This window comes from Aulonocara stuartgranti (assembly GCF_965226115.1).
Source record: "Aulonocara stuartgranti genome assembly, chromosome: 13".
Lineage (NCBI taxonomy): Eukaryota > Metazoa > Chordata > Actinopteri > Cichliformes > Cichlidae > Aulonocara > Aulonocara stuartgranti.
This window is the reverse complement of record NC_138949.1, coordinates 35,252,184-35,279,802: the sequence shown is the minus strand read 5'-3', so window position 1 is coordinate 35,279,802 and position 27,619 is coordinate 35,252,184. Positions and strand designations below refer to the sequence as shown.

The window sequence follows — 27,619 nt, the reverse complement described above, 5'->3', positions numbered from 1 at the left end:
CCCCACACCCTCTAGCAGATCATTACATGGAGGAACCTTTTAAAAACAAGCGCGTCCATGCTCACAGGTGTACACACGGGTGATCACACCCACAAACTACACCCTTTTTGGCTCCTACCTCAAAGCACACTGTGACAATAATTCTGATGGCAAAAGAACCAAACGGGACAGGCGGAAAAATTTTTTTTAAATAAATTCTGTTTTCATGGATGCATGGATGTTAAACTTAATTGTTACACCTGGTAAAGCAGCAACGCTGATCGTTTTAATAAAGATGAAAGAATTTAGACAGTTTTTAACTCTCAGTGTTCGTTTGACTTTGGGACCTGAAGTGACAGAGTTTAGGACCCAGATTCCTCCGCGAGGCTCCTGACTACAGTAGCCGTAATGCTCCGACAGTCCATGAAGCGGTGCGGCTTCATAGCTCACCAAAGTGGTACTAAAACATTTTTGGACAGATTTCTGAGCGCCGTGTAGCACATAAAATCGGTTCAAGGTCAGTAAGCACAACCAGAATTCATACATAAGGCACACTGTCGATTTTTGAGAAAATTAAAGGATTTTAAATGCGCCTTATAGTGCGGAAAATATGTTATACAGAAGAAAAGAATATATTGCGCTATATATCGCTATCGCACATGCTTCAAATTATACCACGATATGGATTTTAGGCCATTTCACCCAGCTCTAGGTGAGATCCAAAACCTGCAGGTCACCGGCCCTTGAGGCCTGGAGTTGCCCATCCCTGCACTGCAGCCTTGGGGCTATCACAGGCATGTCAGACTCAAGTCTCACAGAGCAGTGTTCTTTTGGTTGGAAGAGAAGAAGTCCTTTTAACTATAGTTTAACTTGATTTTCTGTAACAGATAATTCAATTTTTGTAACTGAATGAACATAAACCTGTTTCAACAGCAAAAGCTCAGTTTTCTGGTTGGCATACATCAGGGGTGTCCAACTGATTAGTTCATTAGCAGGACTCTGGAGAACTTCATGACATGTTGAGGAGGTCATTTAGCCATTCAAATCAGCTGTGTTGGATCAAGGACACATCTAAAACCTGCAGGACACCGGCCCTCGAGGCCTGGAGTTGGACACCTGTGCAATAATGTCTTGAACTAATATACCAAGAAAAAATGTTCACCTTTTATAGTTGTAGCAATCAACTGCAGGTGCAAAGCAAACAATAAAGGAAACAGAATTAAGCTGTAACTTTAATCTCTGCAATGAGGACAATGGGCCTTCTGCAATAATGAGTCAGGCTGGTTAAGAAGCCACCGAAGCATGTGTGGTATCTGGATCTGCTCAGGCATTCTGCCCTGCAGCAACACCGTTGGAATGACTAATGTAATAAAATTCACTATGTGCCCATCGAATCTTCTTTGACAAACATGTAGTGTGTGGTAATCATTGCTGTGATTAGAGATAAAGTTCATGAGGAAGAATGTCAACCTGCTCGGCAGCTTTGTCCTCGTCATTAAAAGCATTCCAAGTGTCAGCGCACCACTTTTGTTTTTAAACAAATGGTACTGTTTTCCACCTTAGATGATTATGTCTCTTCAAATAGGGGCCATTTAAAGGGTTTGCATATAATAAAAAAAAAATTAAAAAAAATCCTAGTTACTAATAACATTTGTAATGAAGAGAAAACCTCAGTAGGCACATTAAAAATCACCTAAATGCATTTCTGGCTGTTTTAAAAGCCACATGTACTGGAGTGTTGCTTTACTGCAGTAAAGACATCATGCAGTATGCACCCGCAAGAGTCAGTGCTACACGCTGTGCAGTCTATGTTAATGGAAGAACACGCCAAAACGCTGTCAACAGCATAATCCAAGGATCTCTACAATAAAACTAAACATTTCAAAGTGCTGTGTGATACGATGACATGATTAAATCCGTATATATGTAAGATGTAAACTCAAATGTGAAAATATGGACAAACACAATGAAGTCATTTTGAGTGGAGTGCCAAGTTAATTTTTCAGTCCCGAGAGTTGATGCAAAGTGGCATATATGTTTTTATTGTACTGGAAGGAAAAAAAAAAGTAAATCATACATAAACTGCTCTCACGTACAGACAAATGAAAACCACCAGCAAAATCACCAACAATGGGCTTAGGCAGGGGCGTACAACTCCAGGCCTCGAGGGCCGTGCCCTGCAGGTTTTAGATCTCACCCTGGGTCAGCACACCTGAATAGTTCATTAGCAGGCCTCTGCAGAACTTCAGGACACGTTGAGGAGGTCATTTAGCCGTTTAAATCAGCTGGACACGTCTAAAACCTGCAGGACAGCGGCCCTCGAAGCCTGGAGTTGGACACCCCTGAGCTAGAGACATGGTTCAAGGGTTCCTCTATACAAAAAGACACACTTAAGACAAAGTTTGACCATTCACAGCTAATGTTACACTGCTAACCTGTGCAGTGTGAGTGTACCTGAGCAGCCAGCAGTTTTAATGCCACATTCCTCAGCTTGCGTGTTGTGCATTTCAGCACTTACAAAACTACGCTTGCCACAATTTTTAAAAGCATGTCACCTTAATATGTGACGTGCTTGTAGTGCTGAAGGCAGGTAAGAGTAAAGAAGGGGAGGCATGTCAGAAAACTCCAGACTACACAGAGGGAGACGCTTTCTTTATTTAAAACTCTACAGTAAATACAGGTACATACACGGTATGTTTAAAAGCCTCGCTCCCCGAGCATTCAGCACCGAGTGAAACATGCAGTCGTGTGCTGACGTTCAGCTGGCCAGCACATTGTCTTTAACTGGAGACATGGGCTCTTTTTTCTGACAGCCAGTCATCTTCTGGGCTTCTCTGAAAACACAAGAGTAGAAGAGTTTACAGCTCTTCAATTAAATAATACTGTACTCATCACAGGCATACCATGTCTATGTTGCTGAGAAGCTATGAGCTACAAATGCTCCCAGTTTCCTTTTGACAGCATCTTTTAACAATGTGAACAATGTGACCTCAGAAATATTCTCTGAGTAACAACAGGAGGAAAAGCTGGAATAGTTACTGGTGCTGCTCGACACCTTAAAAACCTTGGATGGCTTTGAAGCGACTGAATCATTTCTGACAAACTGTTCGTTAATTAACTTTTGATTTGACAGAACAAGATAAACCTGGTAACAATGGAGGTAGATAACATGCTCGAAGTGTACTGAAAGCAGTGTTTGGTTAAAAGGAGCCTACAGTTTTCTTTGAGTAGTCAGTAAGGCCAGAAAAGGTCTGTTTGGATTTCATTTGTAACACTAACCACACTTGTTGGCTGTTTCTGGCTCACTGCAGCAGTGGTTCAACTCCAGTTCACACTTTTACCTGACTTACATTTTTTTATTTGATTTATTTGTTTTATTCTATTTATGGCATGTTGCTCTTATTCCATTGCGTTTCCTCATTTTTGCTGCTGTAACTTGTCACTGTCCACTTTCTGCTGTCCCACGTGTGGGTCTAATTAAAGTGTATCTCACATCATGGCTCCTGTGCTGATTTCAGGCTTTGAGTTAATAAGCACCGCTCAGTACAAAAGATAAAATAACAATTGTATATATTGAATCTTTAAAGCTAACGTGGATTTTCTGGAAGGTCAGTACTACCAGCTTGTGTTTTACATGCTTAAACTCAGAACCATTGATGGCCGTGGTGATGGACTATGATTGTTGTGACTTCGACACTGAAGTATTTCTCCTAATTACTTTTTAAAGCTGAAGTTCCTCCAGAGGCTGCTGATGGTGGCCTGGACACCAGGGTTGTTTTCATTATTCACTGAGGGGAATTTCTTGCCCAGATTCAAAGACCTTTTCCTCAGTCCGCTGACCCTCGCTGGACCCAGTGTTTGCACTCTTGCCGTTTGACTCTGGCTGCTGGTCTTTGGTTTTGGCAGACCTGAAACCTGGAAAGAGAGACCATGTGCATGAAGAGACAGAAAACAAAGGTGAAGAGGTAGGGGCTTCTTTTTGGTTTAAAACATGGCGTCCTAATATGTAAGGAAACTGCAGTTACACATGTCATGGCAACACTGCCTTTGTTTCCCCATCTGTGAGATTCATGCTGTCCATGTTTTCACAGACAATATGAAAGACTGATGACAACAAGAATAGCGTTGGAGCAAACCAGTCATTGGACTGCAACATAGTTCAGAGCCATTTCAGGTGACAACACCTGGTGACTGACATAATGAATCAGTCAATGTCGAGCTCAGAGCAGAGAGGATTATTCTGCACAGTTCAGGTTTTCATGCACACTGAAATCCCAGTTAGAGTTTTGAGCATTTTTACAGTCATTCTTTCATTATGTAAGAGCAAAGACCGTGGTAATGTCTTGGATCAATACGATTTAGAAATAGTAAAGAGTAGAATAAAATCTATAAACTGTGCGTGTGGGCATGGATGCAGCTGTCAGACCGGCAGGCAGTCCAGAAACATTTACTGTACACCACTGTATCAACCACTGTTGAAAGTCACGTGGTCTGTCAATCTCTATTATGGTTTCATCTGACTGCAGCAGTTTCCTTCAAGCCTTCTCTGAATCGTTTAGATATTCACTGTGTGCCAACAACTGTGTTGTGGTCCCAGCTCCCTTCAGGTTAACAAGCTCCTTAACACCATTGTAGTCTAGGTTTTGATTGGCCCATCACCGTTCTCATGATCATCTTCAGCCTGTGAGGAAAGACCTTCCACACTGAGGGCCACTAATGGTGAGATTGTTTCTGTGGACAGTTGTGCTGTATATACATGCCACAAGCTGAGATCATGCAATGTGTGTGAGCCAGACTTCCTGCTGGGTTGTAATCAAGCGCTTATGTCACTCAATGATATGCAACTTATTTCCCCTTCTGTAACTGACCAGTCAAAAGCTCCAGGTGTTACAGAAGAATGCAAACCAAATGGAAGACCAATTCCTCGGTCCAAATAAATAATGTAGGTATTAATACAAAATAAAACCTAGAAGAAAAATCGATACCTTATCACTTTTTTGTTGTTGCATGTAGGGCTGGGCCATATCACACCTTTTATGGTAATACCGCCTTTGTTTTCATACGCACATGGCAGAAAAAGCATGGCGCAGAATGAGAAGAGCGAAAGCGGATCGTTGAGTGAAACCATGAACCTGAACTGGTTTGTAAAATGCTGCAGCTTCACTGATGTGGAACTGGTTTGGCTTTCCTCCGTCAGATACACAACAAAGCACTATTTTTGGTAGCGCATGCTAGCGGGCCGTCGTTATTACCGTGTTGTTTGGAAAATACGGCGCACTTAAAATCAATCCTTTGATTTTTCTGACAGTCGACAGAGCCCCTTATAATCCCGTGTGCCTTATGTATGAACTCTGGTTGTGTTTACTGACCTGGAAACGATTTTATGTGCACGGCGCTCGAAAATCTGTCAAATGTTTTAGCACGACTTTGCTGAGCTACGAAGCCGCACCGCTTGATGGATTGTCGGAGCATTATGGCATCGTAGGCGGAGCCTCGCGGAGTGATACGCACTGCGCTTCAACATAATGTTACCGTACTGTGTGTGTATAAGCTCTTTTTAAGTTTTGTGGATATTATACATGGTTATGCTGAGGATGTGTCGGCCAGTTTCCACTGGAAATGCCTTTTGGTTAAACTGTCAGCGAGGAATTTGCACTGTTAAATGTTCATATAACTTTAATGCAGATAAAAAACAGCTGCTTGTTTCAGTGGAAATACATTGATGTTTTTTGCACTAATAAAGTTGAGGAGTTGTAAAGTATTTTGTCTCGTGCCAATTATATCCTCAGTTATATCGTTATCGCAAATTTTCAAATGTATATGGTGATAAATTTTTTTGGTCATATTGCCCTGCTCTAGTTGCATGGATTCATTTGAATTCTCGGGGAATCCCACAAACAGATGAACAAAAAATGAAACCGTGCTGCCCCTCACCCTCCTAGTAGATGTAAGTATGGTACGAATTTCAAAATCCTACGTCACCCCGGTCTCAATGCAGTCACGTTTTCAGAAAACCTCTGATTTTGACCTGAGGTCACGGTCAGTGGGATTCAAACTCGATCGAGATTTTTCGCAGATGCACCTTTGGTATGAAAGTCCGACATTAGGTTCTTGTCGAGTTGTTGCATTCACAAGATTGTCAGAAAAAATGGATTTGTCTGTGACCTTTGGGCTGTTGCATCTTTGGTATAACTGTGTCTTATTGGTACGGGACAAGCTGTATGGGACAATGCAAAGCACTCACATTGCATTGTGCAGATGAACCGTCAACTGTGCAAGAATGGCACAGTTTCAGATTATACAGATTTGTGGTGGTAACTTCCTTTGTGGAAACATGAGGCAGTTTAGTGTAGTACTCTGTGTTTGACTTTAAATAGCCAAAACCTCTCCACAAATCCTTCAGACGTGTGTGTTTAACAGTCTTCTCAGCAGTTAGCTTTGGGCTGTCTTATTTCGTAAGACATTTGTTTCATCTTCTCTTGTATCTCACACACTCCTAATGTACTGGTGTGTATGGCTGACTCTCATTGTTATTGGCCTTTTGTGCCATCTGTGAAAACATTCACCGACTTCAATCAACACTTTGTTGTCACCAACAAACAACAATTTAAACATTTTATCGCCCAGTTTATAACAAACGTGCCAATCGACACAAGAAAAACCCTGTGTTGGACGGTGTTGAACAAACTAAGAGTGCATTCAGCTGTGATTAAACACAAAGCCTGCACAACGCTGGATTCTGGTTCAAACTCACTTTAGTTCTCGGCATGCCAGGTTTCACCTCTGCTTCTGCTGAGTGTGTGGGACTGTGCTCTATCTCTGAATCTTTGCTTGAATTACTTTCCTAAGGAAGCAGACAAAGTCAGACACAGAAAAACAAAGTTGTGAAACCAGAAAAAAACCTTTCTATGCAACTACTCAACAGAAATGAAACTGTGATGACGCTGACCCAACCACAAGGGACAAACAGCATTTGTAAAACGGGGAGATTTACACCAACTTACCGAAGCAGCATCCTCCTGGTAGGAGGAGGAGAAGCTGTAGGTGGGGGCTTCCTCTTTATGGTAGGAAGTGAGGTAGGGCTGTGACTGGGAGAAATAAGCGCTGTCCTGGGAGGGAGGGGAGTCTGAGAGCTCATCCTTCTCTGATTTTCTGTCCTGGGAGAAGGGCTCTGGTAGAACCGAATCTCCAGAGGGTCTGGTGACCTTTGGTGGAGATGAACAGCTTTCCTTTTTATACTGGAACTGCTGCAGCGCAGACAAGCTTGAGGTGGACAATGGCGTGCTAGATTGTTCAGTTGACGGGCCGTCTGACCAGCGAAATAGGCTGAGGCCACGACTGGCTGAACTGGTGGTACTGGGTGATGGAGATGGCTTGGTGGTTTCCAGAGCCGGGCCATCTGAACTCTCAGCGTCACAGTTCTGAATGCTGGGTGAGGACTTCTGAGTGGCTGTGGAACTGCTGAAGAATCTACACGTGGGAAGACGGTCAGGTTTAAATAACTGCACATTAAAAGTGAGGGGGATGGTGAACAAATATTATTGGAGCATTTTTTGGTTGAGTTACAGTGCTTGGTTTAAAGCAATATTTAAAAGCTTTAGGACAGGGTGCCAATTTCATTTGTCTCAAATTTCAAAAGGACCAAAATGACTCAAACATTATTAAGTATCACCTTCATCACACTGAATGTGTCAAGCACATATTTTATTCAGTTCATAGTTTATTTCTGAGCTTCAGAATAGATTTTCTTTCCACTAATTTGAGGCATTAATCAGAAGCAAGAGCTGCAGCATCATATTATTATCCTACTTCCTTTTTGCTGTCTTGAATAATAACATGTTCTGATGAATTTTAGTATCTCACAGAACTTTCAGCCTACCCTGATATGAACCAAGTCTCTACCTTACCGATTCTGTCACTGACAAAGAGAGGAATTATTTTCCACACATCTGTGTTCAATAAGGGTCCAATGTTGTGCTTCTACCTTCATTTATCTACAACTAAAATCCATGTCAGCCGAGTCCCTCTACTGGCCTGTGTGATTAAACTCACAGCCTACATCTCACTTGTGCAAAAGTCTAATAATATCCTATTTTGTAACTGAAAAGAAACACACTGCTGACATAGCATTATCACATTTGGTTATGACTTCATAACCTGTTAGGATGAAGATCTGCAGAGGCACAAGTGTTATCAGCAGTGCTGCCCTGGTGTTGTGTCAAAGAGTCAAGACCAACTCTTAATACAACAGAATATACATTGCAATCAATACACACGTGTGTGTGTGTGTATATATAGCATTTCTAGCTGGACTTCAGGAGGCCCCTGCCAGGACCAAGCATCAGTGTCTTAATGCCTCCATGACCTGACCAAAGAGCTGTGTGGTGTGTGCTGGGCAGCAGGAAGCAGCTGGAAAACTACGTGTACTAAGAATTAGGGGTGGGGGAAAAAATCGATACTGTGTAGTATCGTGATATTTTGTTTGCTAATAATGTATCGATGCAGGGACAGCAGAAATCGATATTTTGTTACAAAAAAGGTTTTGCTCTGACTTCAGAGCATGTTGATCCTTTTTCTGAGCAAGAATCCTGACGCTGTCCAAATGTGTTTAACTGTTTTTTATGGCAGCAATAAACATGACAGTTTACTGATTTTAATTTAAGACATGTTTTATTTTAATTAAGTTTAAAACTTTTATTTAATGCAAAATTATATTTTGTTTTAATTTACTTTCAAATTCTTCAGTTGCTGAAGGGGCTGCATAGTTTTCATATTGCATAGTTCAGAATAGCTGTAATTGTACCAGATGGTTTCAGTTAAGTTGGACTAGACTGTAATACAAACCGTTCAGTTTGTCAACAATAAAACTGAAATGAGAGAAAGACTGAGTGTGAGACTTTGTTATTAGATAAAATGAATATTGATAAAGTTTACCTTTATGTACAGAATCTGAATATCGCAAAATATTTTAAAAAATTGCAATAATATCGTATCGTGCGTTAAGTATTGTGATAATATCGTATCGTGGGATGTATGGTGATTCCCACCTCTACTAAAAATGTTGGACAACACTGCAAATAAACATTGTTCAGTCTGTGCATCGAGTCCTTTCAGTTAGTGTCAGAATCGGGCTAGTGTTACCTGCTGCGTGTGACCTGACCATCCTCCTCAGCTTCCTGGTTCCTCCTCTGCAGGACAGTGGCAAATATGTTGCGTGACCGGGGCAGGCTTGTGACTGTGGGCTTGTCTGCTGGCTGGTCTGACCTGGAGCGCTTTGGGCTGGATGAAGAGTACTCCTGCAGCACATCCTGGTCCGATATACTTGAGTCTACAAGAGAGTACAGATAACAAAATAAAATTTAAAAAAACAAAAAAACAAATAAAATCTTGTGAAGCTGCAACCATTAAATGATGACCCATTGTTTAATTTCCTCTTTTGTATGTTTTTGTCCTTCTCTGAATCTAAATTTCAAGAAGTCACAACTACTCTGAGTTCAACATGCACCGGCTGCTAATTTTCCTGATTTGCATTTTTCTTGTTAAGCCGTACATCTAGCTTCCCACCTCTCTGAAAGCCATTGTTAATTCTACCTCTATCTAGAAAGGGCGGATAATATTTTATCTAGGTCTGTGTACTAGTTTCCTAGTGGATGTTGAAATCTGCCAAACTAAACCAACTTCAGGCTTCGTGTCAACAAAACTGTCAAACAAATGAATTACCTGCAAAATAAATGTACAACATTAACATGGATATCAGCAAAGCTGCACGGTTTAATGTAGCTCAATAGTGTAATGTTTAGTATTTCTACATGAAAATATCTTCGTGCTAATTGTTTCAGCTATGCTTCACATACTGAAACACGGTAAATAAACAGAGGCATGAAACGTAGATACAGAACAGATTTGTACTTCGTTACATTCCACTACACAACATAAGCACAGCAGGACGATCTCACCCTCTCCGGGCCTCTTCACCTGCAGCTCTCTGCAGGGTATCCTCAGGCCATCCAGGTTGATGACTCTCTTCTTCCCCCTGGTGGAGGGAGGCCTGTCTGGAGAGGTTGGGGGCCGGGCAGGTGCCGCGGTGGCTGGCGTAAAGCCTCTGCTCCATATACTCGGCCCTGTGGAGGCCGGTGAGTAGTTCCAGCTGTGACTGCGGCTTTTGCATTGCTGAAATGAGGTTTGGAAAGTTGTTCTATATTAAAAATAACACTTTATTTTAACACCTTTGACTGACCATGATCCAGTACCTGTGGAATAGGTTTGTCTGGGCTGAAGTCATCGATCCTCTCCATGCTGTTGATGTCAAGGTTTCCCAAGGCCATTTGCAAGCCCTTATCATCCCCTAAATGACTGAATTTAACATCAAGGACAAAATACTGGACAGGCCAAGGCAGGCAACTTACTCAAGTCACCTCGCTAAATCAAACACGAGTGGAGATAAGAGCAGATGTGCTACAGGACACGAGGATACAGTCCAGCATAGCTCAGCGTGGCTGGGTCAATGTGCTCTGGGTATGGGTTGAGGGGCACGACCTTCCTCCTGACGGGATCAAAAACCAGCTGATAGAGAAAGGTGTTATTGGCTCTGACAAATCCCTCGATGTACTGCTCGGGAACGATGAGACTCATCTTCAGGTACTGGCCCATCTTTCTGATTACCTGACAGGAAGATGAGCAGTCGATCAGACGTGATCAAAATAACTGTCATTGTCACTAATTAAGAGCGTGTATAGAATAACAACTACGGCATCTTAGGGGTGGGGTGGACAGGGTTCATTTCATTTTCAATTCAATTTTGTTTATATATTTTATTTCTAACTCGCAAGAGTCAGAACAATTGCCTCGAGGCACTTTATAGTATAAGCTAAAGACGAAAAATGAAACCCCGGCAATCACACAACCTCCTTAAAGAGGCAAGCACTTAGCAGGAAGCAAAGACGTCCTTCTAACAGGAAGAAAGCTCTGCTCTCCGGCAGCCATGTGCCACAGCTACTTAGCTGTGAGGGACAAGAAAAGACAGCCGACATTTAACACGTGATTTTCTTATAAGTAGGATTATTGTATATACTGCAAATGACCAAGCAGACACCATGATCAATAAAATATCTAAATTGATGACTTCGTGGTTTTGGCCTGTCCTACCCTCAGTATATCAGGGTCTTTGGCAAGCTGCAGCAGCTTGCAGGCTTTGCCCAGACCGATGCCATGCAGAGAGGCAAGATAGTCACAGCCAGAGAGGATGCACATGTAGCGGAACTTTTCCTCAGTGAAAACATTCCCCAAGGATCGGCAGCGGCCGAGGTTGCTTTGGTCTATCTCCAGGCCATTGCCCTGCTTGTCCATCTTTAGAATAACCTGTGAATGAAAAGAAAAAAAAGAGACAGATTCATCTTTAACACAGTGCTGTTTGCTCCTGCTAATTAGAGATTACACTAGGTTTAAAATAAATTCATTCTTCACTGACATATGGTGTTGCATGCATGCAGCTGGAAATGCACCTCCTGAGTTTAGATACCTTTTTGCACCCAAATGCCAGCAAGTCAGAGTCCTCTGTGATGACCGCCTGGGCCAAACCAGATTTACTGAGGTAAGCCAGCTGAGCATCAGCTTCATACGGAGCCACAACACAGTCCACGCCTCTCGCCCTTGCAGCCTGGTCCAAGAACACACCAAAACAAGCCTTTCTTCACCTTTACATGACAATTTTTGTAAACGCATTTTAGTATTTTCTGCACATGCAAACAGTTTTAGACCACTGAGGTTTTTTTGGAGTGTTTATGCATAAACAAGCAAAGATGGAGACTTTTTGTGAGAGGATGACTCGGTCACTTTGTGATTGACTCGGTCACTTTGTGATACCTAACTTTCTCCACAGAAAGTATAGATTTTATTGCTAATTAAGCAACAAACCATTCATTTCCCATTTACAGAAGCACGTGCAGTACATAAGATAAGAACTTTATTTATCCCGAGGGAAATTCTTTTGTCATGCACATGCTCAGTGCAGCAAGAGAAACACAGGAATAAAGGCATACAACAACATACAATAAGAATTGTAGGATACAGCAGGATAGAGCAAATATGATATCAAAATAACGCAAAGTAACAATGTAACTATATCAGGTAAAAAATAAGTATTAGGGTTGTTTGATATAACGATATATCGGATGATGACATGAAAACATCTATCGTTTGTTTCATGGTGTTTACGGTAATGTTTTCATGTTTTCATGGTTATATTCATTTCTTAAAGTTCTGTCGTTCTCTTATAGTTAAAATAACCGCACTGCGGACAGACAAGATTTTAGCTTTGTCGTTAGCAACAACGACAGTAACCCCAGCCTGGGGCTTCGCCGTCTGCTTGTTTTTTTCCCCCCCACATAAACCTTTCACAATAAAGCTGAAGATCCTGTTGAGGTTTTTCAAAATAAACTGAAGTGATAACAAATAGAAGGACCAGTCAAAACACATCGAGGACCTTATTCCTAAACGAGGGGCTACCTCATGGACGTGGTTTGGTTATGAGAAGTCTGACACGGACCAGAAAACTGCACTATGCAGATTAAGGCACAAACTGGTCCCCACCGCAGACTCAAGCACAACAACCTCTTCTACCACCTACGCAAGTATCACGTGACGGAGGACGGCGAGAGTTTACAGATGAGAAGCAAAAAGAGCTACACGACGCCCAGCTGAAAACACTTCACACAAGCCAAGTTCCCCGAGATTCACAGAATTTCACAGAAAATGTGAATTTGTTGCGATATATATTTGTTATAATGATATTGTTGTCAGGACGATAAATATCTTATATCAAGATTTAAAATCTTGGTCATATCGCACAGCCCTAGTAAGTAGAAACACCAGAAATAGATAAGAGGCACAAGAAAGAAAGAGGAAAGAAGCTTAAAATGCAGAGAGCATGGGCTCAAATGCTAATCCAGACAAAGACGGCGTCAAGTGAAAATGCATTTGTGTGAATGTGGGTTTAAGATTAAAAGCATGCATCAAACACCCCCGCTGTCACAGAACAAGTTAACACGATAGGTGACAGTGATTACCAGAAGCACTTCATACGTCGCGTGTGAGCGCTCATAGGTCGATCGAATAAGAAGAAGAACCCCACCTTAATCAGGTTATGAGCCATAGCCGGGGTGATGTTAACACAGCGGTTAAAACACTCTCTGGCCTCGGACAGTTTGCCCTCACGTAGCAGCTGTCTCCCTTTTTGTAGGTTGGTTTCTCTGCGTCTGAAAAGTACAGAAGTGAAATCAAACTGAGGGCATACAACGTGAGGTGGAAGGAAGTGACAGTCATGATTTGAAACCATACGATACGATGCTGTGGTGTCACTGTTAGCAGGAAAGAAAAAATTAGGACAGTCACAGGTACAGCTCAGCTCCCTCGTCAAGGATGTGGTTTTGGACATCTTTTGCTTCATGAAGTTAAAGTATTTGTTTGTGATGGGGATGTGTGCTCATTGCTCGGGAACCTTCACAGAAACTCTGAAAGTCTCCGTGTGGTCAACAAACACATTATTCCCATATCATGATCTAAACCAGGGGTCCCCAATCCCAGTCCACGAGGGCCGGTGTCCCTGCAGGTTTTAGATCTCACCCTGGGTCAACACACCTGAATCACATGATTAGTTCATTACCAGGCGTCTGGAGAACTTCAGGACATGTTGAGGAGGTAATTTAGCCATTTAAATCAGCTGTGATGGATCAAGGACACATCTAAAACCTGCAGGGACACCGGCCCTCGTGGACTGGGATTGGGGACCCCTGATCGAAACCAATCACAAACAGTCAAGGGTGGAGTACGTTTGAAAGTGCAGGCGGATAGAGAGAGGTGAGCAGCCTAGGCCCAGAGGCGGATGTAGCTGTGGGGAAGGAGAAAAGATGAAAAGAACACTCGATAACCTTTTCATTAAGGCCTGATCCGTCTGAAATTCATGACACGGAGCCATCGACCTCTCAGCTTATGTCCAACACTGGTCCAGAGACTGCATCAGATAATGAGCCACATATGATGGACTGCGCCCACTGAGAGTAAAAGGGGGTAGTGTATACATTTGGAAGAGAGCGGCTTGTCCACTTTCCCCGGCTAAGATACAGTAAAGCTGACAACATGATGCACTGCATTTCCTGTGGTGAGTGTGGAGAGACCATGGCTGACAATACTGCATTTGTGACTGGTGCTAATAAGTTTCCAATTGAAACGCTGAAAAAGCACAGTGTATCCAGAAAACACATATGCTGCAATAAATGCACTGCCCAGTGTCCCCGCTCCCCACGGCCTTTCAGCAGCAAACAGGCCGTCAGGAGGCCGACATGATGATTACGGTTAACATTACCTACGATGTTTCCAAAGAAGATGTTTTGTTCACCAACTTCAAGTCTGAAATAATTCTTCACAAGAAAAATGGCTTGAACGTAAACCCACGTACAGTAATGATGTCGCGTGCGCCATGTTTATGGTGTCATTGCTGACACACTGGGAAAAAAGAAAGAAGAAGAAGAAAAAAGGGGGCAAAATTACAGGAGTTGGCCATCTGAGGGGCACGTGACTGCAATGGAGGAGAGTCCATAGATATCGAGCTGCTCAGGTACTGAGATGTTTGAAAACTGTGGGACACTTTGAGGTCCTTCCAATTTAGATTTAATTTTTATTTCATATATCTTGAGATGTTTAAGTTTACATTTCAACTCAGTGAAGCACTTCCAGCACAAGTAAAACTGCGGTGTTAAGCAACGCAGTTGAAAATTTTGTATAAACCCAAAGAAAAAATAAACCACAAAAAAAAAAAAAAAAAAAAAAAACCAGGCGCACCAGTGCAACCGTGGCAAAAAGTTAGCCAACATGACGACTAAAGGCCGAGTTTTAGGAAAGAACCACGGTGTTGTGCCCACAGCTTTGAGCCACTCACTCAAACTGTCAGTCACGCAGTACTCCTTTCTAAATAATCATTCCTAGAAGCAATTATCACAAACGCATCAGGCATGCTTTTTTAGTGCAATTTGCTATAAATACCACACTACAACTAGGGCTGCCACGATTTGTCGACTATCAAAATCGTCGACGACTGATTTAATAGTCGACGCGTCGTTTGAAGCTTTGTAAGATCCTGAAAGACGCAGGAATAATAGCAGGATTTAAGAGTGTAATAACGGACTGAAACAGAAGATGGCAGCACTGCATGTACAAGAATGCCAGCTGCCGTTAAACCCCGAAGAAGAAGAAGAAGCTGTGTCCCAGAATTCATAGCGCGGCCCAGCTCAGTTTCCAACAATGGCGGCAGCTAGTTAGTTTTAACTTTACTCTTATTATTCTTTCTGGGTCACAAAATAAACGTTTAACATATTTTCAGGCGAGAATGTAGCTGTGTAAACCTCAAATATCTGCTCAGTTTATCAGGACACCACATATTTTCAAAAGCGCTCCGACGTTTTCGGAGACGTCTGTTACCCACTAGCTCGATAGCTAGCCGGGGGCTAGGTCACTAGCGCGGTGAGAACACCGGACTCCCGGCAAATTGTTTTCAAACCCACCGCCGTCTTTCGCTACTCAGGTTAAATATATATGAGTCACTTAGATAACTTAAAATGTTATTGTTTGGCTTTTTTTAGTATTTTATTTGTTCCTGAGTAAATCAGTTTGGCTGAGATTAAAGTTATAGTTTTTACACAGCTGAATAAACATCAAGCAGACAGCTGATTATCAGAAGTGTGAGATGCTGGAGAATTTACTCCGGTGTCCTGTTATATTTTAGATAGCAAGGAGTTTATTAAACTTCACCGAAACAATCTGCAAATTTCATTAAAATTGAATAAACTATCATCTTGTCTTTATTTTTAGTTAGCACCTTAAAAGCTTAAAGCTGTAAGCTAATGATAGTTATATAAGAGCAGATGCTGCTGGTGCAATAAGCTGTACGTTTTACGTCCAGTGGATGATGATCTGATTAGTCGACTAATCGCATAAATAATCGGTGACTAGTCGACTATCAAAATAATCGTTTGTGGCAGCCCTAACTACAACCCAAAAATCAGGTTTGCATGATAAATTTTGAACACATCCTTCCGTAAGAGAAACTCTTACATATGACTTAAGATCAGACGCAAAAATATCTCATGCAGTCACAAAACTGACGCTCTTTCGAGTGTCTTAAACATGAAAACATCATTTTGTGTTGCTCTCAGTAAGACTGCTCCTATGTGTTCTTTCTTCTTTAAAAGCCCAGCCTTTGTAATGAATCAGAATCAGAATACTTTATTGATCCCTGGGGGAAATTATTTTTTGTTACAGTGCTCCATTTTAAACCAACATTAAGACAAGACAGACAATACACTAACTAAGAATAGTACAATATATACATATATATATACATACATACATACATAAGTCACTCAGAAGTGTACTGTATTGGTTTCTTTCTATCTGGATGCATCGCAAATTCCTCAGAAACTATCAGGATCCCAAGAGCTGTGATTGTTCTCACTTTAGGTTAAACTTGTTCAAATGTATATGTTTACAGCGAGAAGCAAACAAAAGTAAATACTCACTCTCTGCGAGCCTTTTCCACCTCCTGTTTTGAAGGCAGATTGCGTCCATCAAACACCAGTATGGGCTTAACACTGAAGGTCAAGAGCATGTCCACAAATTTCATGCAGTACCACACATACCTGGATGGGGCAAATTCAACACCACTGTCAGTTCTAGACTTTAGGCCATTCCTAATCAGAAAACAGCCTCATTCAGAACACCTTTAGTTCACTTTGGTTTTATTTGCATTGTGCCAAATCATAACAACAGATAAAGACCCTACAACAACAGGGTCGTTTTAATTGATTGAAAATAACACAACTGCTTACTGGTCAGTCGGTTCTCCTTTAGCAAGTTTCTCAGCACACGAGAAAGCTCCTTTATGCAGCCAACAGTAGGTGTCCACAGCTACCGTCTGGCCTTTGTATTTTTTCACATTGACGGGCTCTGCTGCATCTTTGATGAACTGCAGCAGTCCAGAGATTCCCATTTTGAGCCAGTGATCGGTGTCACGCCGATTCTGAACATGAGAAATCATCATCAGTAAGGGATAAAGAACACCTTCAGAGAGGGTGCATCTAGCGTGGACACCTTCAACTAAAATGGACTTTGTGGACTAAATACAGGTTTAACAGCACTATGTCACAAATGGAGGTTTCTTCTGATGCATCAATTCCAAAATCCTGGGCCGATACGGATTTGCTTGTTGATAATTCTGTTTGCTTTCTTTACAGCGCTCCATTTTTCCATGACATTTTGACAGTGTAAGACTGACGGGACACTACAGATTAAAAAATAAAAAATAAAACAAAATCAGCCATCTGTCAGTGTCAGTCAACAGGCCCACTGGATTCTACCCATACTCAGCAGATATATCAATGCAACCAAAAATATCCTCCAAACCTACAGTGACTAATATTTTGCTACCTTCTATTTCACTTAAGAATTGTTTGAAGGCTTCAGATTTACTTTCCTTTTGCTAATGTTAAAGCCACATGCACAGTAAACCGGATTTAGATCTAAATGCCACACGTTGTTTTATTTTTTTAAACTAGCTTTAGCTATAAAGTTGTCACACTTGTATCGTGTAAATATAAACGTATGCAGTGGTAAACAGCGTTCAGCGGCGTTAACACATTCCTATATTTACCTATCAGTTCATTCATGAGCACGTGTGAATTATTCATGTTTGTCTGATAATTTGCACGTGAGCTGCTCGATTCCCGCTCCGTAACAATAACAACGATAAGTCAGCGCAGACGTTTCTGCTTTGAATGCGCTCAACAGATGAAAATCACACTGGAAACGCCTTGTTATCGTATGTCGTTTAAAAGGTAGCTGGTCAGTTTCTTGGCTCTACAACTGATGTCAGTGTACATTTCTCCTCAGACGAGAACACGCAAAAGCAGTTTAACGTAATTCGACTAAAGGTTAAAAGTTAAACTTACCTTTTTCTCGAAATTAGCGACACCAACAGAGCCCTCGACGACAGAAAACTAGAGGGAGTTTGGTTTTAGCGCCAAAAGAAGTATTTCAGTAGGAGATGTTGCTATTGGCTAGAGTCACTAAGAGGCAGGGAACGTAATAGAAAAGGGAGTGTGCTTCAAAACATCACCGGCGTGACGCTACGTCGTGTCCATAGGGCTGCTGTAACGACCCGTATCTCGTTGATGTGGGTGCAACTCAAATCTTCCACATTAGTCGCGGCTGTGGGAACACCACCAGAGATTCGACGACATGCCATTGGCTCCATGTTTCTGTCCCGTTACACTGTTTACCCGCCTCTTTGCGAAACGAAGTACGCCGGTACAGAGTGCTAACCTCCTGTAATACTGCAGTTCCTCCAAAGGGCCACTAGAGGCTGGATCCAAAAGTCCAACTGTAGAAAACAGTCATTGGCAAAAGCGAAGAAGACATGTTCAAATGCATCTGTGAATTTTGCTTTCTTTCTTAAACCAAAATGTATGTGTAAATTCATTTGCTATCTTAAGAATGAAATCTCCTGGTTAAATAAAGATAATAATAATAATAATAATAATAATAATAATAATAATAATAATAATAATAATATATCTGGTAGCAAAATATCTCCCATACCAAGCTGAAAAAGAATCACGTAAAAATGTGCACTGCAGGCAAGTGTGAGCAGATCACACTCGGCTGGATGTAGATGAGAGCCTATGATCTATGACCTGGCTTTAAATACCCTCAAAACACACTGAACTCTACTTTGCACAAAATACACTCAGGCTTTGCAGTACTTGGGGCACTGTTCATTTTTTTCAAATTAACAACATTTTGTTCTGATGGATTTTCGTAGCCCTAATATCATTAAGCACTTAACGACACAGTACAGTACGAACAGGATTTAAGGGGGATATTTAACAGTTTGTACCCATCACATGTGTCTGCAGAGGAAAACGTTAGACTGAGAATATGGCGTACATTAACTTCATCAACAAAATACTCAAAAACAAAAAAGCAAAATTTTATTAAAGGCTGTTGTCAAGTTCTGACGTTTAGCTGAAATTATAATTAATCTATAATTTGTTAAATTGACATAAATACTCCACCAGGCTTTAGAGTATAAAAGACCACGTGTGGTTCCTGAATTATTTTTGTGGATCCCCTTCCCTCCACCCCTGCATATATTCCGCACACTGAACTTAACAAAGATTTTCTGATAGTTTCCGACCATCATGATTAGACATGAATGCATCACAAGACGTGTACTCTTTTCTAGCATCATCTGCACTTCCTGCTTACGTCCAAGCGCACAACGTCGGAAAGAAAACAAGATGCGGTAGTTGAACTTCACTGAAGAGTTGTGACCAATGACAGCTTTATTAACGTGTCACTAAATGCAATTTCTGTGGAGCCAAGGCGTGTGGCAGTAATAGAAACTGAAACATGCAGTTCTCTCCCACCAACGGAGATTTCACGTTCGTGTCTTCGACCGAGGCTGAAGGTAGGCTATCGCTAGCAGAGCTACGCAGCTAGCAGGCCTGAAAAGAGCTAGCCTCGTACCTGCTCACGTCGTTTATTTTTTTGTCTCGAGTTAGATTAGATACCCAGGCGTAGATCCATCCACACTAAGAAATAGCACTTTGCTGTGGGCTGACTCTGCATTTCTGAGTAATTGGTACACAGTATTTCACAGGTAGACAGTCTGTCATTTAGCTTTGCTAAATAACTTCAGCACTGATACGTGGCTGGTGGAGAACGTAGCTGCCGAGTACCAAGTTTACTGGCTAAACCAGAAATTAAATGTTACTACTTAAACTGTGATGGAGTAAGTGACTGAGTCTCTCCTGGGTGAGGGTCTGGTTGCTGCTGTTATGATGCAGAGGGTTTTGTTTCCACGTCAAGGGAAAAGTCACTGCTTGTCAATACAGGCTTGCTGTAAGTGGTCACTTTTATCTGGGATGAAACATTTCACTCTCATCCAAATTCATCCGTCCACAGTGGTTACTGTGAATGGGTCACATGTTATGGCTTTCATAGTCACTATATGTCATCCGGGTTGAACACACATACGTGATTTTCGATCAGTGATTTAGGCCGCAATACCTTTTTGGATAAAAAGTAACGCAGTACGTTACTTTATTACTCAAAGGAGAAAATAATGTTATTTTATGTAACTCTATAAAATGGGTGGAGCACATTGTCTCATAATTGCCGTTGAACAATATAAACCTGAGGCTACAGTATTTAGGTATGAACACAAAGCTGAAAACGGCAAACCAAAATGAAAACCAGTACAAAGACGCTTCAAAGCCCCACAGTGATTCTGCTGTACAGAAACGTTACAGAAGGTAACAATGGAGGCTGTTTGTTGCCTGTTGAAGTTCAGGGTCTGGCTGCTTGGGGTCAGAGTTCACTCAGGTTCTTGACTTAGAGTTAGCTTGCTGTCTGATTAGCATAAAGCAGCTGTTTCTGTCCTGGATGCATCTTCCATTTTACCATCACGCTCTCACCCTTTTGTGCAATAAAAGTAAAATAAAAGTCCATATCCATGCTGTACACTGTGCTGGTATTTTCCTCCTCTGACATGCAAATTCCAATCAAGTAAGCAAGATCAATAGATAAACAGACTAACATTTCCAAGGAACTGAACTCCTGGGAACCGGTTCTCGATTCCTAGTCCCATCCCCTGTGTGTGTAACTGCACTGATTGGACAGGGGCTTGTTAACCATGCCAGGCGAGTGCGCTGGAATATCTTCCTTATAAAAAAAAAAAGAAAAAAGATTTAACCTTTGCCTGCATCGGTCTCACTCTTTATGTTTAGAGTGGCGCTGCCACTAATGTTTACTTTGACATCCTAATTTTAATTGGGACGATTATTGGTCAGCTTGGTAAGGCTGCATTGAGAGTGAGAACTGGTTATAGTGGACTTAAAGCTGTTTTGTCATACATCTTGCGGTGTGTATTTCTGGATTCATGCCAGTCTAAAAGCACACATTACACGATGTAAACAAATATGTCATCCTCAGAACTCAGCGGCACCATCAGCACTCCAGATGTTAAACTGAATATAGGCAGTGACAGTGGGAAGGACCCGTATGCCACCACCTTCCTGAGACAACGAGGCTACGGCTGGCTGCTGGAGGTGGAGGAAGAGGACAATGAAGAGAGCAAACCTCTTCTGTAAGTGCATGGTGGTTTTATTTTGCAGGAACAGCCATAGTGCTTTAAGTGTGTTGTATTATGACTCACATCAACTTGGCTAATCTTTACAATAAACTTATATAGTGGGTTATCTTTCCCCCCAAAAAAATGTCATCCAAGTCTGCACTGTGTAGACTTCTTTTAGATAACTGGGAGTACTTGTAGTGAAATGTTTCTGCTTTTTTATAATTGTACTGAGATGTTGAAACTGTAGGATTACTTACGGGGAACTTATTCTCTACCCGAACCCAGAGCAGTGTGACAGAGATGTTCCTGCTCTATGGAATAACACAGACATCAGAGTACACAATACAAGCATGCACTATTGGAACAAGATGTATATCAGAGGAATAAAACAATAGATCCCCTTTAAGGTGAAGGGCTGGACAGTTGTATTGTTCCACTGCTTCTGAACAGTTCAGTTCACCTTGTGCTGCTTGCTCAAAACACATGCACATCTGTAGATCCTGTTTTTGTGATCTTCACCATTGAAACTGACTGGGTTAGACTTGACTTTAACACCAGTGATGATCATGTCATCTTGTTGTGCTTCTTTTTGAACAGGGAGGAGCTGGACATTGATATAAAGGACATCTATTACAAGATTCGATGTGTGCTGATGCCAATGCCATCACTGGGTTACAACCGGCAGGTGGTTCGAGACAACCCAGACTTCTGGGGCCCTCTGGCTGTGGTGCTGCTCTTCTCCATGATCTCCATCTATGGACAGTTCAGGGTGAGGAGGACACAAGAAACACAGCTGTGTCGCTTCATTCAAACATGTTCAAACTACAGCAAGACCATCATCATCTGTCCTGCCTGGATGGCATTTGAAACCAATGTTTGTGGGTTAAACAGGAGTTGAAGTAGTGCTCATTATGTTACTGCTTTTCTTTCATGTAGCTTCATACTGAATCCAGAAAAGAACTAAAGCCCAAAATAGCATTGGCCGTATCAAACAGCTCCAGTGCACTGGGCTGCACAGCACTTTGAGATCTGTGTGGATTGGCTGTGGGTTCCAGTCTCTGCTGGAGCCAGTAGCCTCCAGTAACTCAAAACCTTTACTTGTAATTAGGGCTCGGCGATATGGCCCAAAATCCACATTGCTGTAACGATATATATCACAACATATTCTTTTCTTCTGTATATATGTCTGAACTGAACAGTATAGAATGCCATTTAAGCATATTTATTGTGCAAAACTTTTTTTTTAAATGTTTAAATTGCAAAACTTTTCAAATAACTTTTAAGATCTTTTTCCAAATACCAATACACAAAATTCTAAGTTGTTTAAAATAAAGTGGAAAATGTGCCTTTGGAACAGGCTTGGAAAAGATCGGTCTGCTGGTGTTAGAGCCACTTGACTGACTGGTGTTTGTGGAGGGCACAGTTTTTGGCTTTCCTTTTAAACCTTTGGTATGCAGACTTGGTATTCCATCTCTTTGCTATCAATGTCCCCGGCATAATTTGCTATTTTTCTGCTCAACATCTGACCGCTTAAACCCAAACCAGGTCCAAATGCGTTGCACCGGTCTTCTTTATGAGCACCGGTCGACCGTGGTTCAGGGGGTTGGGAAGCTCATCTTGTAACCGGAAGGTTGCCGGTTCGATCCCCAGCTCTGTCTGTCTTGGTCATTGTGTCCTTGGGCAAGACACTTTACCCTACTGGTGATGGCCAGAGGGGCTGCCCCAGGGCAGCTGTACAACTGTGGTTTGCCTCCACCAGTGTGTGAATGTGACAGTGAATGAATAGTGGAATTGTAAAGCGCTATATAAATGCAGTCCCCACGTGTAAGCTCCATGCTTGCAGCCACTGCGATGCTTTCAATCAAAACAGGTGCAGCTTGATGACATCATCAACATGCGGTAGAGCTGTATAGTCAAAATCTCTGCCGTTGGCCAAATTCATATCGTTTCTACCATATAACGTTTCTACCGCCCAGACTTGTACTAGCTAGGATTACTTCCTGAACAACAAAAGTAGCTCCAGTCCTATGGTGAGCAGTGGAAGCAGTGAGTCTGTGAAAATGAAGACGGATTGCACAGGTCTGCAAAAAATATTTATATATTTTTTCAGCTGCGTGGGATATTTTAGGTAAATTTGATGTTTGTAGGGTGCTGAATCCAAACATGATCTCCCTCCATCATGAACAGTTTTTTTGCAAAACACAAAGAATTTACATTAAGGTCGTGTCCAAATTCATGGGCTGATCCTCCTGAGGCCGCATTTGTAGACCGATTACGTCACAGCGACGCGCCGAAGGCTGTCCAAATGTGTAGACTCCTCCAAATGCAGCCGACAAACGCGTCCTCCTTTTCACCGCATTTGAAGGATGGGATGGGTGTGTCCTTCGTGGCCCACCATATCCCAGAATTCATAGCGTGGCCCAGCCAAACTCCAGTTTTCAGCAATGGCGGCTGCTACTAAGTTTTATTATTCTTTCTGGGTCACAAAATAAACTTTTAACATATTGTCAGGCGAGAAAGTAGCTGTGTAAACATCAAATATCTGCTCGGTTTATCAAGATATCGCATATTTGCAAAAGTGCTTCGATGTTTTCGGAGGCGTCTGCTACCCACCAGCTCGATAGCTAGCCGGGAGCTCGAGGGTAACTGATGCAGCCGAGAACGGCACAGATCACCGCGGACTTTCGCTACTCAGGTTAAACATGATATATAATTCACTTAGACAACCTAAAAATGTTATTGTTGGGCTTTTTTCAGTGTTTTATTTGTTCGTGAGTCAGTCAGTTTGGCTGAGATTAAAATTATTAGATTAGATTAGATAAAATAAAACTTTATTAATACCTCGGGTGGGTTCCTCCTTGGTTTTCACACAGCTGACTAAACATCAAACAGAAAACTGATTAAACAGAAGTGTGAGATGGTCGAGAGTTTACGCCAGCGTCCTGTTATATTTTAGATAGCACGGAGCAGACGGCGAGTTTATTAAACTCCACAGAGACAGCGGTGACGCTAATCTGAAGGTGAGACCGTCCCATTTCTCGGCCGTTTACTTCCGGCCTACCCGACTCCTGAGGACCCGGCCCACGTAGACTGCGAAGGCCGGGTCCTCAGGAGGATGCAGCCCATGAATTTGGACACGTCTTAAAAAAGCACAACAGCGATGAAACAAGTCAATATTTTGTTACAATTAACTATGCATCATTTTTCTTATGATTGAACGAAGAAACAAAAAACGATTCGTTCATGATAGATGTAACACTACACGTTTACTCTTGTCTGTGAAAGCTTCTCTTTGATGCTCCCAACACGCTTCCCTTTCCTCCCATTTTCTGTTTGTATTTCTCTGGAGTCTCGCTCTTAGAAATATTACATTAATGTAAGAAATCATTATGGGATATGGTTTTTAACTCAGATTTCAGTTTAAAAATTCTACGCTGAGTTAAACTAAAAACATGAGTTTTGCAAGAAAACGCGACGAGAAGGAATTTTAAAAATATTTTTCCCGGTTTCAGCGAGTACAAATCTATAAGAAACACTCGTATGCAGTTTTTTGGTTGCAGACCTGTGTTACGTTTCATTGTTGAGGGAATTTCCCCAGTGGAAGAGGACTGTGATGATCGGCTGCTTTGTTTCTCTGTTTGCTGAATTCGGTTAGGCCTATTACCTGGTTTTGTTTGGTAAGGTGAAATATGTCAGGTACACACCAACTCAGGTTCATTGTTTGTACCTCTTTCCACCAGCAGAGTACAGAGTTGCTTGAGTGAGAGAAGATCTTGTAACTTAGTGCAGTTGATTTATTTTATTACAAAGATAAAAGTTTGCATTGAGGATGAGTTGATTTTAGTTTGTATATGCTGTTGGTTATAGTTCTTATTTAGTCCCATCTGGCTTCTTGACAGATATCTGATGAAAAACACGGCATTTTGTTTGTGCCAAGTGACATTTGGAAACGACAGATTGAAAATGTGTCCAGTGGAAACTTGAGTACATTGTGCTAATTAATCGGATTAAATACAACCTTTCCTTTGAACCAACCACGTCCTTTTGTGTAGACCAACAAATGCAGCTTCACTAGACAGTACTTTGCATCCTCTACATTATATGCATCTGCGTCAGACATATGTATAATGTACTAGCTGGATACTCTTTTATACTCACTGTGGCATAATTCAGTGTCAACACCAACCTGTTCTTTGCATTCACAGGTTGTGTCTTGGATCATCACCATCTGGATATTTGGATCACTAACCATCTTCCTGCTGGCTCGTGTTCTTGGTGGGGAGGTAAATCCAGCTGACACCTGCAGCACTTGAAGTTAACTCTAACTTGTACATACAGAGGATAAGAAATGCTTTTGTTCTCCTGAGCAGGTTTCATACGGTCAGGTCCTTGGAGTGATTGGGTATTCCCTTCTTCCTCTCATCGTCATAGCCCCTCTGCTCTTAGTGATTGGAGGCTTCGAGGTGGTTTCTACACTAGTCAAAGTGAGTCACTTTAATAAACAAGTGTCTTATGTTTTCATGTTGTTACAACCTGCCTCATAGGCTACAGCAAAATGAAAGATGTAAATAAAGAACATGATTATGACAGCAAATCGGTAGTGCTATGCATGTATGGGTATTTTGTAAACATTGTAGGAAGCAGAGACGGCTCAAACACGTGCTGAGCTGGTCTAGTCTAGTAAGCTGGTGTTCAGATCATTGTAGAGAGTAAGTGAGAGGGCCCGCTCCGAAACGGAGGCTGGACGGCTGTAGTCAAAGGCTACATCTACACTGATAAATTCGAAAACACTCTGCGTCCACACTATCATTTTCAGTCGTTTCCGAGAGTTCGTCCACACTGAAAACACTTACCTTCCTGTAGTGCGCATGCGTGAAACATAGGGCAATTCGACCTGCGTCATTTCCTTCTGCCATTCCTTCTGAGGAAAAGCACCGAGTTGTTCAAATAGACAATGAGGTGGAGTTGTTGCTGCGAGTAACACGAGTACAAAGTTGCTCTGAGGAAACATTGCGTCTTCTGGAGCATGTACAAACTGATATTAGAATCAGAATTAATCTTCAATAGGGCTGCTGTGTAATGCCGTCCGCCATCTTAGTTGAATTGGTCACATGACTGCATCACATGACTAAAATGCGTTAGTTTTCGAGAGCCTCCGATTGAGCTTTGGAGAGCGTTTTCCCTGACCAACAACGCCGTCTCAGTGTGGACGAAACAGTCCAAAAACATGTTGGTGTGAACATGGAGACAGAGCTTCATAAACGTGACAGACACTGATGCGCCTATGACAGTTTCCTCATTTCTCCTCACGAGAAGCAGATAGAAATGTATGAATAAAAAAAATAGAGAGCCTTGTTATTTCTGATGGTTTGAGTCCTCCATAGTCCCTGGTTCCAAATTCACTCCTTTACTCTAAAGGAAAATATCCGCTGCTTGGTTCATGCAGTATGCAAGCAAAGTCAGGGACACAAACTGGGTCAATTCTATCATGTCAGAGCAGGATGGCATTATTAGAGCATTGCTGTAATTGTGCACTCCAGCCAGTATGTTCTTGACAAGCTTGTCTTTTAATGAGTCTTTCATAACCCACAGCATGATAGAAAATTGTTAATAATTGTAGCTTTTAGATAAGCAATGAAGTTCTTTCACCCTGTGGCTGTTTGCTCTTAATGTTGAATGAATGTCTTCTCATCTTTCAGCTTTTTGGAGTTTTCTGGGCTGCATACAGTGCTGCTTCACTGCTTGTCGGAGATGAATTTAAAACAAAGAAGCCCCTTCTCATATATCCCATTTTCCTACTGTACATCTACTTCCTGTCACTATATACTGGAGTGTGATTGGATGACCTGGAGCTGTGGACCTTTTCATGGACAGTTACCCTGGAGCATGGGTGGGGGGGAAAAAACAAAAAACCTACAAAACCAGGATTTTTTTAAAACTCTGTTATTCTAGATGTTGGGGAAGTTGGGAATATATACTAATGTATATAGTTTTTCCCTTGTGTCTTTGGTCAATAAAGTGCGTATGCTTTTGCTGCTTAAACTTTGGTATGCAGACTTATCAATCACCAGTGCAATACAGATTCCAGAGCCCTGCGTAAACCTGTAGTTCTAGAAATAAGTCCAGGCCTGGATATTAATGTCATATTTTTAAAAAGCTTAATCACACTGAGGAATATGGTGCCAAATATTTATGTATGTTTGTGCTGATCCTTATTGTTGTGCACTGTAGCTTTCTACCAGAAATGTTCATTTATGCTTTTCCCTTTTTACAGACATGTTAATTTATAGATTTCAGCAGTGGAAGCAGGTGGAATGGGTCAATCAGAAGGATATAAACCATTGTCTACTAAATGTGGTGCCTTGTTCTCTAAACCCTGAGTCTTTTTTTATACAGGACTATACTCGTTTGATCAATAATACAGTAAATTTGTAGAGTAATTTGTCTCTAAACCAT

At 41.7% G+C, this 27,619-nt stretch overlaps 2 protein-coding genes across 3 annotated transcripts; one reads left to right on the top strand and one right to left on the bottom strand.

Annotated features, from left to right (window-relative positions):
* Positions 1–2,614: 2,614 nt before the first annotated feature.
* Positions 2,615–18,325, bottom strand: exo1 (exonuclease 1). Of its 2 annotated transcripts, XM_082558298.1 has the most exons (14): positions 17,976–18,325; positions 16,857–17,047; positions 16,548–16,667; positions 13,109–13,232; positions 11,498–11,635; positions 11,125–11,337; positions 10,454–10,641; positions 10,230–10,332; positions 9,936–10,149; positions 9,121–9,307; positions 6,984–7,449; positions 6,734–6,823; positions 3,698–3,894; positions 2,615–2,813 (listed from the first exon to the last, which is right to left on the bottom strand). In XM_082558298.1, exons 2-14 carry the CDS (start codon positions 17,015–17,017, stop codon positions 2,738–2,740), a joined length of 2,277 nt encoding a protein of 758 aa, XP_082414424.1. In that variant the 5' UTR covers positions 17,018–17,047; positions 17,976–18,325; the 3' UTR covers positions 2,615–2,737. The 2 variants fall into 2 exon arrangements, 1 of the variants encoding a protein (XP_082414424.1); XR_014280620.1 differs by lacking the exon at positions 2,615–2,813 and having other exon boundaries at positions 3,780–3,894; positions 9,955–10,149.
* A 934-nt stretch (positions 18,326–19,259) lies between these two features.
* yipf4 (Yip1 domain family, member 4) lies at positions 19,260–27,619 on the top strand. The gene is made up of 6 exons (XM_082556951.1): positions 19,260–19,495; positions 21,022–21,175; positions 21,761–21,932; positions 25,369–25,446; positions 25,534–25,647; positions 26,863–27,619. The coding sequence occupies exons 1-6, from the start codon at positions 19,438–19,440 to the stop codon at positions 26,998–27,000; spliced, it is 714 nt and encodes a 237-aa protein (XP_082413077.1). The 5' UTR covers positions 19,260–19,437; the 3' UTR covers positions 27,001–27,619.

Bases quoted from the DNA above. Each gene is read 5' to 3' on its own strand.
- exo1 (XM_082558298.1), bottom strand. From the start codon at position 17,017: ATGGGAATCTCTGGACTGCTGCAGTTCATCAAAGATGCAGCAGAGCCC. The intron at 16,668-16,856 runs GTAAGCAGTTGT...TGCCCCATCCAG, and splicing joins AAAGGAGAACCGACTGACCA to GTATGTGTGGTACTGCATGA. The intron at 6,824-6,983 runs GTAAGTTGGTGT...CTGCTTCCTTAG, and splicing joins ACCAGGAGGATGCTGCTTCG to GAAAGTAATTCAAGCAAAGA.
- yipf4 (XM_082556951.1), top strand. From the start codon at position 19,438: ATGCAGTTCTCTCCCACCAACGGAGATTTCACGTTCGTGTCTTCGACC. The intron at 21,176-21,760 runs GTAAGTGCATGG...CTTTTTGAACAG, and splicing joins GAAGAGAGCAAACCTCTTCT to GGAGGAGCTGGACATTGATA. The intron at 25,447-25,533 runs GTAAATCCAGCT...TCTCCTGAGCAG, and splicing joins CTCGTGTTCTTGGTGGGGAG to GTTTCATACGGTCAGGTCCT.